The sequence below is a fragment of the Colossoma macropomum genome, unplaced genomic scaffold (genome assembly GCF_904425465.1).
Source record: "Colossoma macropomum unplaced genomic scaffold, Colossoma_macropomum, whole genome shotgun sequence".
Taxonomy (NCBI): Eukaryota; Metazoa; Chordata; class Actinopteri; order Characiformes; family Serrasalmidae; genus Colossoma; species Colossoma macropomum.
In genome coordinates this window covers 21,897,611-21,912,635 of record NW_023494798.1, presented here as the reverse complement: position 1 = coordinate 21,912,635, position 15,025 = coordinate 21,897,611, and the positions used below count along the sequence as shown (strand labels likewise).

Sequence of the window (15,025 nt, the reverse complement as noted above, 5' to 3'; positions counted from 1 at the left end):
ATTTTACCAATTTACAATTAAAATTCCTTATTTTTGCCTTATGTAAGTGGAATGTTTCATATCTAATCTCCTCAGAAAAATCTGATAAATGAATAAAGTACATAATGGCCATTTTGGAAATTACAGAAATGAAGGGTGGTCTCTGACTTTTGCACAATACTGTATGAACCCTTTGCAAAACACCAGTGCACATTAATGGGTAAAGAGCTTGATTTCATGTTGATGTGATAGATTCTTATTCTACTTTTCAACACTCAAAATCTCTGAAAGTAACACTGTAAGTCTATGAGCTTTGATTGATATGAATAAAGTATTGACTGATTCCTGTGTCTGTGTGTTAGCCTGGAGAGACGTGGCTGCTGGCAGATGGCTGTCACTCGCTGCTGTGTAATCCGTCTGGTGTGGTGACGCTGCAGAGCCACAGGGTGAACTGCGAGCGGATGGAGCCTCCGGCTTGCAGGAACAGCCTCAGAGCTCTCAGAGTTAACCAAACTTGCGGCTGCACCTGGAAATGCCCTTGTGAGAGCACACACACAGCACACACACACACACATGTACACGCACTACAAACATAAATGTACCCTCCTTAAACATGTTACAGGTTTGTAGGTCTACACTTGATAAATATACGTGTATGCATTTTCCTTGACGTATTTCTGCACTATGATTCTTGCTGACTTTAAAATTAATAACTAAATAATAAGCCTACAGTACAAGGAGTTATATTTTGCTGTGTCTCACAGACTACACTCCTCTCTACTCCTGCAGGTATGTGCATGGGTAGCTCCACCAGTCATGTGGTGTCTTTTGGAGGTGCAGCTCTGAAGCTGAAAGGCGCCTGCTCTTATTTGCTGCTTCGCACAGGAGGGTCGGAGCTAGTGTTACACACGGCTGCTTGTGAGGGCTTACCAAGTCAGATTTGTATGAAGAGTTTGGAACTGAGAGAGGGAGGGACTAGTGTGGTGCTGAGAGATGACATGAAGGTAAAGACAATCTACCAGCACTGTAACAATATCAGTCTACAAGAACCACAGCAATAATACCAATATGTTTGTGTTTGTGTGTGGATGTGCACAATATAGGTGACTGTAGATGGTGTGATTACTGCAGTACCCTTCAGACGAGGTGGAATATCTGTCACTCAGATCGGAGCTTTGCTTCATCAGCTGCGGTCTGAGACACATGGCTTCACCCTCACGTTTACTCCTCATAGCAATGAGTTCACCATCAGCCTGGATCTCACCATGATGACCAAGACCACTGGCATCTGTGGTACATACACTATTTTGAACTAATAGAGCTAATCTTGATTAAAATCATCTTGAGTTTTGTCCAGGATTCTCTATAATTTCATTGTTGAAAACCACACACTTGTTGAGATATGTGGCGCATCATTGCATAGCAGATGCAATATGGGACTGACGTAGTAAGACTTCTGTGTCATTTGCAGGTGTAAATGGGCACATTCTGTCCACAGGTTATGTACTATACTGGCACACAAGCCTCAAAGTGCAGCTTATGTGCCACGTAGATGGAAAAAGGCAAAATGTGCTTCTCTTCTTCATGCATTTGACAGAGGGCCGTGCAAAATGTGGGATGGTTTATTGGATATAATGAATTGATTTCATTTGAAATTAGCCAACTTATTCTTAATACTAACATGCTCTTTTAGTGAAATGTTTCCCCTAAATCTATTTGTAAAATGGAAATGAGATGAGATAAAAATTACAGTGTAACTAGGTTAGCATTGGAGACAAAATTTGTAATGTGACATTTGTCTGTGAACGGTAAAGTTTCTGATCAACATGGTCATTCAAAAATATCAAAAATGTCTCCCTTTATTTCTCTCTCTCTCTCAGGTTCATGCTCTGATGATCAGACACACCTGCTGCTTCCTGATGGCTCAGTGGCTGCAGATCCGGATGTGTATCTGCGAGAATGGGCTGTTGGAGAGTGTGTGTGGAGTAGGGGCGTGTCTGAGTGTGAGGCGGGTGTGGCGGAGGGCTGTGAGGTTTTAGCCTCGTCAGTGTTTGGTCAGTGCCATGCTGCGGTGCCTCCTCAGGACTATGTGGAGATGTGCAGACAGCTGGCCTGCCATCCTGCTGCCGTGTGTGACCTCATTGCTGCCTACAGCAGTGTGTGTCGACAGCAGGGCGTGTGTGTGAACTGGAGAAAACCCAACCTGTGCCGTAAGTCTCATTTATGTGTGTCTATACACATCCATTCAAAATTTTGGAATTACTGATTATTATCTTTATCATTTTTGTTATTTTATATAGAATCATATCACATACAGTGTAGATTACATTTTATAAACAAGACACCTACATGTGTCATTTAGATTTTCATGTATTGCGTAAATAGTTATTAAAGGGAAATTCCACGGATGCTTCTAAATTTCTTGAGAAACTTACCAAGTCTGGATTGTTCTGATAGAGACCTGAAGTCTGAAGTGTATAATGCCTTTAAAAGCTCCCTCAAAGAAAGTTATTACACAAAATTATTATAAATAATATTTCCCTGTTTAATGATCTCATCCCTGTTGAATGTTCTCAAACTTCATTCTCAATCCTTTGCAACTGTCTATTTTAAAATCATTCACAGCTCTATTTATCATTCTGGACACAAATAGAAAGCAAATTGGTTTTATAGTGTTGATAATTAATTCTGAGCTTTTGATCTTTAATGTGTGTGTATCTATTTGAGTACAACTGTATTTCATATAAATTTCACATATATACTTATTTGGCTAAATTTGATTAGAATACTTTTGTGGAACAAAACAATTATTCAAAACTTTTGAATGTAAAAGACTGTTTTTGGATACTTTGGACACTGGTTATCATGTGTAATTTCTGTGTGTGTGTTTTGGTGTCTAGCCATGCCTTGTCCTAACTCTATGGAGTATGATGCATGTCGTACGGGGTGTGTGGAGCAGTGTGGGCATGGCCTGGCTGTGTTGGGTGATATGGATGTGCGGGGTGACACTTTGGGGAACAGTTCGCAGTGCTGGATTGACCCCACTGAGGGCTGCTACTGCCCCCATGGCACAGTGCTGCTTGGGGGAAAATGTGTGGGCAGAGAGGCCTGCAGCCAGTGTTTGGACCAGCATGGACATGCTCACCAGGTGCACATACATACATGCAGTTATTATCAGCAGTTTTCCTCTTACCCCAAGTATATGTAACAAACAATGACAAGTTTGGTTTTCAAATATGCTTGCTTCTTAAAAAAGACCAAAATAGGACAAAATCAAGATCACGGCTCTAAGATGCAATTATTGGATTTAGCTATGTGTCTTTGGTCTATTTTCATACGGAACAATTTGTCATACAGTATTAGAAGCAAATCTGTTTGACATTGCTTAATAACTGGAGGCAGTTTAAGCAGGTATGTGATATTTTAGGCATATTTGCCCAGTACTTATTCGTGGGGTTTTAGCTTCCTTTACGTTACATTAACCTCATAGCTCCAGTACTAAAGAAATAAACACTGGACATCAAACATGTCTCAGCTGATCATCGTAAGGGGAGAATTGTGTAATTTAATTTTTTTGCTGAACTATTGCTTTAATTCTGGCAGCCAGTGGACTTAGTGGTCCACTAAGGTCACATGTAAGGTGTAGACTGTTGCCTTTTTTTATGAGGCGCAAATACATGATATAGCTAATATGCTGTTGCTGTCAGAACAAAACCTTGTATCTCCATTTTTGTCCGTTTTTCATTGTTTTCCGTAACTCAAAAATGCCAGTTGTTCTTTATGTTGTGTATAAATTTCATAATGAATAGACCAGTAATAATGATCCAAAATGATGTGTTCATAATCCAAACAAATCAGTAATTTTCTGTTTATCACCCTCATTACTTTGTATGTGTGTGTTTTACAGTTCATGGAGAGCTGGACCCCTGATGACAACCCATGTTTACTGTGTGTGTGTCTAGATCAGCAACGGATCAACTGTACAGCCTTGCCCTGCACTAATTCTAAGGGTGAGAATAAAATTTCAGAAGCTGCTTTTCCCTCTTTTTCTATTTCCTCTTTCTCTCCCATGTCTCCCTTTATCTCTTTTGCTTTCTCTCTCTCTTTCTTTTCTGCTATATAATGTATACTCAGCCTAATTATTTGAAGCCCTCCTTCAGTATTGTGCTCTGAGTGTGTAGTCATGGTAACTGTTGCTGTGCTACAGCCCCTGTATGCGGGAAGTGTGAGATTCTTCTGGAGAAGAAGGATTCCAAGTGCTGCCCTGAGTATGAATGCGGTAAGTGCACAGCACACACAAACGGAACGCACTCCGCATAGCATCCCTACAAATGCTAATCTACCAAGGACAGTTTCGATGTTTAAGTGTTACTTGTATGTGTGTGTGTGCAGTGTGTGACACTGCCAGCTGTAAGGTTTCTGATCCTCCACAATGTGAAAATGGCCTCAGCTCAGTCCTTACAAACCCAGGAGAGTGTGCACCAATCTATCAGTGTGGTGAGTACACAGAACACACAAAAATCCCTGTACGCTCTTTCACCAGCAGCCATACACAGAACCTACATACACAAAGAATATATAACCTCACTTAATGACCACAACACAGAAAACTGAACAGCCTCTCTTTGTCTCTTTCAGTCTGTAGAAAAGAAGAATGCTCTACAGCTAAACCCTCTTGTCCAGCCTACAAAAAACTGTCTGTGAAAAAGACAGAGTGCTGCGATACATTTGAATGTGTGTGTGACTGTCAGAACTCCACACAAATTTGCCCGCCTGGTTACGTCACCAAAGAGCTGACCAATGACTGTGGCTGTGTTGAGGTCACATGCCTCCCTGATAAGGTGGGATGTGTGTTACCTGCATCTGTTGGTGCTTTGTGTGTATGTACATGCATGTGTGTGTATGAGAAGTTGTGTTTGTATGAGGTGTTGGGTTTGTATGAAAACCAGAGAAGATTCATGAAGTGAGAGCCACCAGGTTAAAACATTTCTGAAAACACAATTACATCACTTAGTGAGGGGGTGGGGGGCTTATTCTCCCTTTTTGTCTCATGTCTCATTCACACCAGTGGTAGATTTAGCCCATTTCATCAAATTCTAGTGATTATGGTTATAGAAAACTTGTTTTTTATTTATTTATTTATTTATTTTTTGGGTCTGTACAGCCAGCTGCTGTTTTTTTTTGCACAGTCTGCTGTTGTTGCCCCTGGAGACAGGGAACAAGTAAATGGATGACGCAAGACATAAGCAGACAAGAAACGTATCACTGACTTGAATAAGTGTGCATCTTGGTCTTATATATGATCTCTTCTGACAAAAAATATTAGGGAAGCCTAAATCAGTATGAGCGACAGTAGTGAATAAATTGGACTGGAGCGCATTGTGCAAATCATGTGGTTTGTGTGAATCACACTAATCAGAACTGAACCAAGCAGAGCTTCTTCAACTGAGGAAGCTAAATCAGACTTTTGTTCCTGTAGTAGGTCTGTTCCATGTAAATGTGTTTTTACTAAATTTTACAGCCTGGCCTAACTGTAATGTAGTCTGCTGCTAAATGTACACATTTGAACACAGCTAGCTACATAATTTGTAAAATAATAATACAACGCGTATATGTCTATATATGTGAGTATATCTTGTGCATGTCTGTGCAGGTGTGTTTAGTGGGAGGAATATCAGATATGTTTGTGTTGTGTTAGAGCTTTACTTGGGACTAAGGTTTTGGCCTGAACTCAAATATGGCCTGATAACTTTCTGTATGAGTCTGACCCAACCTGAGACAAAAAAATTCTGACTGAAACGGTCATATCATTGCATAGCTTACTAACAACAGTAGAGCTAAGAAGCAGAAGTGCTTGAGTGAGTTGTTGATTGGAACTGATCGCTTACAAACTTAAGTGTTTTATGTGTGTTAGGGGTTGCAGTCAACTATTAAATCCACTATCTGGCGCTCTGGGCAGCAATTGACTAGTTGGCAGTAAAAATAAATAAATAAGTAAATAAATAATAAAATAACTACAGTGAACATGCAGGAGGATTAAACAGAAATCATTTTTGTCAGCAAAACACAAAGCCCAAGTACTTGATTAGTAGGGAAATATGTACAGCTGTACAGAACCAATTTAGATTCTCTGTGAGCGGCAAGATTCAGAGAGCTGTGGTGATCAGACGGTCTGTGTACTTCTGTAGGCCTGAGAATGAACCTTACTAAAATATGACAAAAACTCTCAATGTTTGTGCAGGTGTGTGTGGTGGAGGGAATGGTGTATCAGATGTGTGTGTGTGTGTGTGTGTGTGTGTATGTGTGTGTGTGTATGAGTGTAATTTGTGTATGGGTGTATGTGCAGGTGTGTGTGGTGGAGGGAATGGTGTATCATGTGTGTGTGTGTGTGTGTGTGTGTGTGTATGAGTGTAATTTGTGTATGGGTGTATGTGCAGGTGTGTGTGGTGGAGGGAATGGTGTATCATGTGTGTGTGTGTGTGTGTGTGTGTGTGTGTGTATGAGTGTAATTTGTGTATGGGTGTATGTGCAGGTGTGTGTGGTGGAGGGAGTGGTATATCAGGTGGGTATGTTTGTGTGTGTGTGTGTGTGTGTGTGTGGAAGAGGGACTGGTGTGTTATGTGTGTGTGGGTGTGTGCAAGTGTGTGTAGTGGAGGGAGTGGTACACTGATCAGGCATAACATTATGACCACCTCCTTGTTTTTATGCTCATTGTCCATTTTATCAGCTCCACTTACTATATAAGTGCACTTTGTAGTTCTACAATGACAGACTGTAGTCCATCTGTTTCTGCATATTTTCTTAGCCCTATGTGCAAGTGTGTGTGGTGGAGGGAGTGTTGTATGAGATGTGTGTATGAGTGTAATTTGTGTATGTGTGTATGTGCAGGTGTGTGTGGTGGAGGGAGTGGTGTATCAGATGTGTGTGTGTGTATGAGTGTAATTTGTGTATGTGTGTATGTGCAGGTGTTTGTGGTAGAGGGAGTGGTGTAGCAGGTGTGTGTGTGTATGTGTGTGTGTGTGTGAGTTTAATTGTGTGTATGTGTTTATGTGCAGGTGTGTGTGGTGGAGGGAGTGGTGTATCAGATGGGCGGCAGATGGGAGGAGAAGTGTAAGACGTGTGTGTGCACGGAGCAGACAGACAGAGCGACTGGACTGCATATCGTGCAGTGTGTGGATCCTGTCTGCAATCAGATCTGTCCTGTGGTGAGTTCTGCAGTGTTTCTTCACTCCTTCACTGCTCAGTGTCACTGTGCTAATGTATCATCAGTAGATGAGTTCTAGGGCTGCAAATTTCACAACAATTTGGTCCAATTATGAATCTTTGAGAAACAAATCGGTTCATAATTTCAAATTTCAGCAAGATTTTATTTGACTTTGGCTTGAAGACACAGGAGGGTTTCATACAGAGGGTGAATAGAGATGTACAGTATGAGAAAAATAATGTTTTTGGAACACTGAAGCATGTAATCATCTGTTTTAGTAGACCCCAAATAAAATTATGAACACTGAAAATGAGCATAATACATCCCCTTTAATGTGATTGGAGGAACTATTTATACTTCATAGAATGTATTTATAATCGATTAGCTGAATAACTACTTCAGATTGACGCAGCATGATTCACTTTTTATAGCCGTAATGGTTTTCCGTAGATTTGACAAAACTAAATGTGTAGGAATCATTCATGATTACTTATACCTCCTTATGTGCACTCAGGGCACCGTATACTCTCACTCAGAGGGAGATTGCTGTGGTCACTGTCGTAAATCTAGTTGTGTAGAGGAGGACGCAACACACGGAGGCCGCTTACGACTGGTGAGTGTGTCTGTGTGTGTTTGAGTGACAGATCTTTTCTTTCCTCTTTCCTTATTCCATGGCTTTGCCAAAGCAGAGAAACTATTGTGTAATGTTTGTAATGTTTGTTGTGTGTATGTGTGTGTAGGTGGGAGAGCGCTGGGTGTCTCCTGATAACCGGTGTCTGATGAATGAGTGTGTGCGAGTAAATGAGGAAGTCTTTATCCAACGCACTAATGTCTCCTGCCAACTCATGGACACACCCACTTGCCCACTGGGCACAGAGCTCCACTGCAACACTGTAGATGACTGCTGCCCTTCCTGCAGTTGTGGTACACTCACACAGCTGACCCAATACACACGCATACAGGCTTCACACACGTATTGTCACAGTAAATGTAAAGGGCAGCTGACATTTTGAAATAGCCATGATAGAGAGGATATACATCATACACAAGTGGTCAAAGTATATGTTTTGAAAAAAACATCACACACAACTTACACAAAGTAAAATTCTTCTGTTTTTTCTTTTTAGTCCCTGTAGATGCATGTGTTTTGAATCACACTCTTATTGGGGTAAGGACTGTGCTCATGCCTATAAACATTAATAACACTTTAAAGTCTGAGTATTATCATATTTAGTGTTTGTGTGTGTTTGTATGTGTGTGTAGGCTGGTGAAAGCATGATGATGGATGCGTGTACAAACTGTAGGTGTGTGGATAAGCTGGGAAAATATCACCTGTCTTGCAGGAAGATGAGCTGTTCACCCTGTACAGAGGTAATGTTCTTCATCATCATTACAATCACTATCATCATCACCAACGCCATCATCATCATAATCATCACCATTACTAACACCATTATCATCATCATCATTATAATCACTATCACTATCAATATCATAATCATCATCATTACCATCAGCAACAGCAGCAGCAGCAGCATTTTTATCATGTTCTTCATCATCATCATCATCATTATCATTTATCACCCTCTACCTTTTCATCATCCTCATCTTGCTCATCATCATCCTTCTTCTCATTATTATCATCCTCATCCTTCTTGTCTTCATCATCATAGTCATTCTGCTCCTCCTCCTACGTCTTAGCTTCATCATCTTTATCATCGACCTCCTCAATTTTATCTTCATTATCATCCTTTCTTATCATCACCATCATCATCATCATCATCATCATCATCCTTCATATCATCTTTAGCATCATCATCAGCAGCAGCATCATTATCACCACCTACATCATCACCACCATCATCTTCGTCATTCTCAGCATCTTCGTTATCATCTTTATCGTCATCATCACCATCATTGGCAACAGCATCAGCATTATTATCAGCATCTTCATATTCATATTCAAGTTCTAGCTCATCATCATCCTCCTCCTTCTTATCTTCATCATCATCATCATTATTCCCATATCTTCATTATCGTCTTTCTTATCATCATCATCATCATCGTCATCATCATCATCATCATCATCATCATCACATCATCCTTTTTGTCATCATCATACTTATCATTATCATGAATATCACTATAAAAATATATGTGTGTGTGTGTGTGTGTGTGTGTGTGTGTGTGTGTGTGTGTTTCAGGGTTACACTCTAGAGACAGTTCCAGGTGCTTGCTGTGGCCGGTGTGTAGCGTCTGCCTGCTCCATCCAACGACCTGATGGGCAGTTAATCAGCCTGCAGGTAATTCACTAACACACACACACACGCTCTCTCTCACAGATTGGATGGTGAAATGAGACAAATCAAAGAGCTCTGTCAGACACAGAAGGCTTTAAGCCTGTCCTGGTAGGTGCATCTTTACAAACCTGATAAGTCAATGTGGTACATAGAACAGCAAAGTTGAATATTGCCAGTGATTAATGCAATACTGTTTTACTTTACATTTACTAGCATTGGCACTTTACAGTCATTAGCTGGATTACTGGATCAGTGTTAAGACAGACAAATTGCGTATTAGGCTTTAGTGAGTACATTATGTAAATTATTGTTCATGTGTCTGTGTGTTTAGGTGAATAGTACACGTGAAGACGGCTGCACCAAACACAGCTGCAGCGTGAATGAACATGGTGAGCTGGTGCTGGAGACTGTAGTGACCACCTGCCCTCCACTGGACCGAGCCCACTGTCTGGAGCATGGGGTGGGCATTTGTATTCCATACACACATGCAGACACACACACAGACTTACAAGCTCACCCTTATCCACAGAGGTTTTTTCTTGATTATGGTACCCCTATGAAACAGGGGCAGTTCAATAAGGTTTTCTTTTGATTCTAATGCATGTTTCTAGCTAAATTTATTTTTATCCACAGGGTAAAATAAGCCGGATTGGAAACAGCTGCTGCGAGATGTGTGAGTATGAGAATACATATATGAACACAAAATGTAGTTTAAGAGCATTTTCAGTAGTTTCAGTGTTTGAAAGTCTCATATTTATTTTTTTTGTGTATATTTGAATATGTCAAACTCAGATCCCTCTGAAAGACCCACAAATCAAATCATACTCAGACCACTGTTTGCTTGTGGCTCATTTTGTGGTTGATTGTGCATGATGAAAACAAAGCAGTCCCACTGTGCTTCACATTCTGCTTTGACATTCAAGGCTTACCATACAAATGCAACTGCAGCCTTCTGTCACCTAGCATATGTGATCTCATGAAAGGTCCACCGCACTGGTAGATATTGGGAAGGAGGACCAGATTAAATGCCTGCTGTCGTCAGCACACAAAGAGCTTTCTCTTCTGTTTGCAAAAAAAGTAAAAGACAGAGGTTACAGCAGATTCGTGCTGCAGTGTCAAGGTGCAGCGTAAAGAGACGTCTTTAAAAACACTACTTAAAAAGCAAAAGGCACTGATGTTATTTGCAGCTTGGTCATTTTCAAGTTCACTTTGCCTCATTTGAAGTTCATGAGTTTTGTGTGTGTGTGTGTGTGTGTGTGTGTAGGTACTGAGCCAGAGTGCAGGAGGATGGTGGGTTTGCTGAATTATGTCAAGATTGATGACTGCCAGTCAGAGGAAAAACTGGAACTCAGCTACTGTGAGGTAAATTGCTCTGGACTTTTGAATTTTTTTCAATTTTTTGCTATGCTATCTGCCCTTTACATTGTGTGACCATTTCACAATGAATGGGGCCAATGACAAATATGGTTTTTAAAATGACAGTTTTTAAAAATCGTATTAAAAAATACATGATATACATTTTATATCTGCATATGTAGTTACATTTGTATCCATGTGCATTTTATATCCTAAATATAGTTAGTGTTACCAAAGCTTTTAACTGACTGTTTCAGTTATTGAAACTATACTTGTCTGGTTGCACCAGTTGACTTACGGGTTATGCCACCTTACTTTTCAGACTAATTTCAAATTAAACAGGGATCTACTTAGACACTCGTAGAAACTATTGTCATTGAACTTGAGTTTATAATTACATTTTTTTAAATAAATAAACATTATTATAATAATTACACATTTTCATGGTTTTCCTAAGGTCATACCACCTGCCATGGTAAATTGAACCATTCTAACCCTGAATTAAAAGTAAAGGTCACTTGGGGTCTTCTTTATGATGCAATACCCTGGTGCCTCTTTTTTAAAAGCATGTCAGAATAAAAGTCCTTTGTCTTTAATTGTGCTGTCTGACATTTGAGGAAGTATAGCCTTGCAGACAAATGTTTTTCAGTGAGATGAGTACTTTTAAAGTTGCCTAATGTTACTTTTAAATTTGCAAAATAGTTTTTATTTTAAAGTTTTCAAACTTAAAATAATGCCAAACTATTTTATTTACAATTTTATATAACTAAATTACATTTTTACTCAATCAACATGTATGGTTGGACAGTTGAACCACCTGCCATTTTTATACTTTTGGAGGCAAAAAGGAATTGACGAGTGAATTGTATATGGATGCACTGAACATTATTTTACATAAAAGAGGTATTGTTGAATAATCTAATATATATCATATATTTATTGAAATGAATGAACTTGAACACAAAATATGCACATCATATCAATGACCTATAGACCAATAGAAATTCTGAAAAGCAAACCTTTCAAATTTTAGTTACATTAACAGATCTTAACAAAACAGCGAAGTTACTGTCATTTTGCTAATGTTATATAATTAATAGGGATGCATTGATGTGGAAGTTGTGGGCTGAAGCTGTACATAAATATGTTGATATGATATATAAATGTTTTTAAAAGTTAGAAATGGGGACTAGATCCATTGTTGAATAGCATTACAGAGAAATACTGTAACGCTTATTTGTAGAGTGTTAAAAATGCAGTGAAGTGAATAAAATGCAGATATTGTAGCACAGTAGCTCAGCATTGCCTAAAGAGTCTGCTCTTCCAGAGGACAATAAATACATCATTAAATATCAGTTTGAAATATCAGTCAAATCTAGACACAAATCTGTCCAATGCTGATTTTTTTCTAAATAAAGTATCTGCTGGTACCAATGTGATTCCAGTTCCATTATGCATCTCTAGTGATTACATAATTACATGATTAATTACATAGTTACGGAAAGAATGCATTTAATTTATAGTCTGTGCACAAAAGTTTTAGTATGGACAATTTTTTTTTGTTTTTTCTAAGTCAATAAATGAAAAACATTCATTTACATTAAAACATGTAAAGAATGTTCCTTCCCCCCGTAAAACAAGACAATATACATAACACTAACTTTTCAAATTCAAATCATGAAATCCAAAATTTTTTTTAGCTAATTTGGAGTGAGACTGATTTCAACTTTAGAATCTGCATGTTCTACAGAATGTTTCTGCTTTCTTAGATGAGCTTTGAGTCAGAAAAAATAAATATAGAATTTCAAGACATGAGAATTTCTTATAACAGTAAGAGCACACTTCATGCACTATTTTTTTCACTTCTCCTCGTGATTTTCTTTTCCTTGTTGAAACACACAGGGGCAGTGCCGCAGTAAGTCTGTGTATTCTCTGGAGAAGAATCGGGTGGAGAACCAGTGTGTGTGTTGCTCTGCTACAGGCACTCTGCCGCTGAGCGTTTTTCTACGCTGTGCTAACGGCACACACATACCCCATCAAGTCCTCACCGTCACTGGCTGTGACTGCCAGGCTCATGCCTGCCCCTCCGACTGAGAACATACAAAGTTACACACCCACACACACATGTAAACATGCTACAGGCACACATGCATTCAGTATGTAACACTCACTGACTGGCTGTGAAACACAGTCTTTAACAAGCATACACACACAGCAGTGTCATTGCCACTGTCTGTCTCTATAACAAGACTGTGTTACTGTATGTGACATTGCATGCCACTCCTTATTAACAGTATACTTAAAGAAGCAATAACTCATGCTGTCATAAATCAACATGTAATCAATAAACACTATCCACATTTCCACTTGTTTAGTTGTGTGTTGTTTGTGTGTGTGTGTGTGTTTTCATAATTATTTCCATGTTTTTTGAGTAGCTTTGGTTTTGCTTTTGTTCATCCAGTTTGTTCATGTTTGGCAGATGAAGCCCACCAAGTAACAGTACTTTGGTGAAATAAAGACTCAATTAAAAGTACTTTTCCAAAAAAGGAACTTGAGCAGAAGTTACAATAGTACCAGTTCATAAAACAACTTAAGTACTGAGTAACTTACAGGACTGCATCCAGCAACTTTCAGCACACAAACTGTAGACATTATTCTTCCCTTTTTGGGATTAATATAATTTAAGAAATATAAATAATATAATAAAATGATACCTCAAAAGTGAGATGTGTGACCAGCTGCAAAGCAGTAAAGATGCTTTTATCAGTGTAACATAATAAAACTAAACACAAAAAAATAATTAGAAACTCAACATGAATTATTAAAATGTTAAAAATAGATTTATTGCCTTAAATATACTCTGGATGGAAAATAAGTAATTGTGTTTTGTTACTGTACTAAAGTGTCATTTGAGATGATTTGTACTCTAAACAATATCCTAGAGACAAAACTTATTTCAAAGTATTCATTACAGATCTCAAAGGCCAGGAAATCTTCCATTTTATATCCCTCTAATCAGTTGTTCCTGTGCACTGATTATCTTTTTTTTATTAAAGCAGTTGATCAAATTCATGTCAGTGTAGATGAAATTGCCAACAACTTATGCTAATTCATAACAACAACAATGCTAATTAATCTTTGTACAAGACACAGTACTGTCTATTAATTGCAACACCACACTTATAACACTGCTGAAGAAAGAGTAGTGTGTGTGCATGCCAAATGTATCCTAGTGTCGAAGTTTTACATTCATTTAAAAAAGCATGTCCTGATTCTTAATTTTATCTGTTAAAACAATCAGCAACAAATCACCACCAATCAGCTCAATCCTTGCTAATACCTGATCAGACATGCACACGTAGGCACCCTTATGTGCACTGATTTCTGCTCATCCTTGGCTGATGATGGGATCTTGGCCTTTATGCCACAGCTGAATCCTTTCATCCTCTCCCTCTTTCTTAAAGAAATTCAGCTTGTCTTTTTACATTTCATTTGCGAAAGTGCTGGCCAAATTTCTGAGGTAAAATCAACAATCACAAGTAACCCAAATAACCCAAATATTAATATTAATGATATTTTCAGAGATGCATATTGACATCAGGAGAAACGAGCTTTGACTTTGCAGGGCTTTACTTACAGCTATTCAACACATCTCTAACTGAATGCTGGATGATTTACTTGAATGGGCATATTAGATCAGCTCTGCTTGAACTGTGTTGATTTGGATGTCTGTTGCTGACTGAACATGCAGAAAACATATGAACAGAACATACACAGAAGCCTCAACGACAGAAGACAATAGCAATTATTTAGTATTTAGTGTGTCCGCACTTTGCCTTTACTACAGCTTCCATTCTTTTCAGGAGACTTTCTTTCAGTTTTTCAAAGAAATCTGCAGGGATATTTTTCCGCATCTTCAAATTTCAGTCTTAGAAGTTGGTTTAATTTTCTGCTTCTCACAATCCAAGCTATCCCAAACACATTTAGTGATTTTGAGGTCTGGACTCTGGGGTGGTCAGTCCATTGTTCTGAGAACACCAGCAGCTTTTTTGTTTGATTTGCAGATTTTCTTCTTCTTTATTTCTTTTTCTCAGTAATGTCTTCTTAAAGGCTACACGTCCTCACAGACTCACAGTGTTGAGTTGTCTTCTCACAGCGGAAGGATGGACAGAAACACCTGTGGGTT

The 15,025-nt window shown here is 38.8% G+C and overlaps 1 protein-coding gene across 1 annotated transcript in view; it reads left to right on the top strand.

Moving 5' to 3' along the window:
• Positions 1-13,494, top strand: part of vwf (von Willebrand factor) — a 40,209-nt gene extending 26,715 nt beyond the window's left edge. The window contains 19 exon segments of the mRNA XM_036585003.1: positions 342-519; positions 769-983; positions 1,083-1,272; positions 1,860-2,189; positions 2,880-3,127; positions 3,887-3,989; positions 4,187-4,258; positions 4,372-4,476; positions 4,618-4,820; positions 7,035-7,184; positions 7,698-7,796; positions 7,924-8,107; positions 8,311-8,351; positions 8,447-8,554; positions 9,388-9,486; positions 9,815-9,943; positions 10,117-10,156; positions 10,748-10,845; positions 12,742-13,494. Of these exon segments, the coding sequence (XP_036440896.1) occupies positions 342-519; positions 769-983; positions 1,083-1,272; positions 1,860-2,189; positions 2,880-3,127; positions 3,887-3,989; positions 4,187-4,258; positions 4,372-4,476; positions 4,618-4,820; positions 7,035-7,184; positions 7,698-7,796; positions 7,924-8,107; positions 8,311-8,351; positions 8,447-8,554; positions 9,388-9,486; positions 9,815-9,943; positions 10,117-10,156; positions 10,748-10,845; positions 12,742-12,933 (2,784 nt within the window). The 3' untranslated portion in view covers positions 12,934-13,494.
• The last annotated feature ends 1,531 nt before the right edge of the window (positions 13,495-15,025 follow it).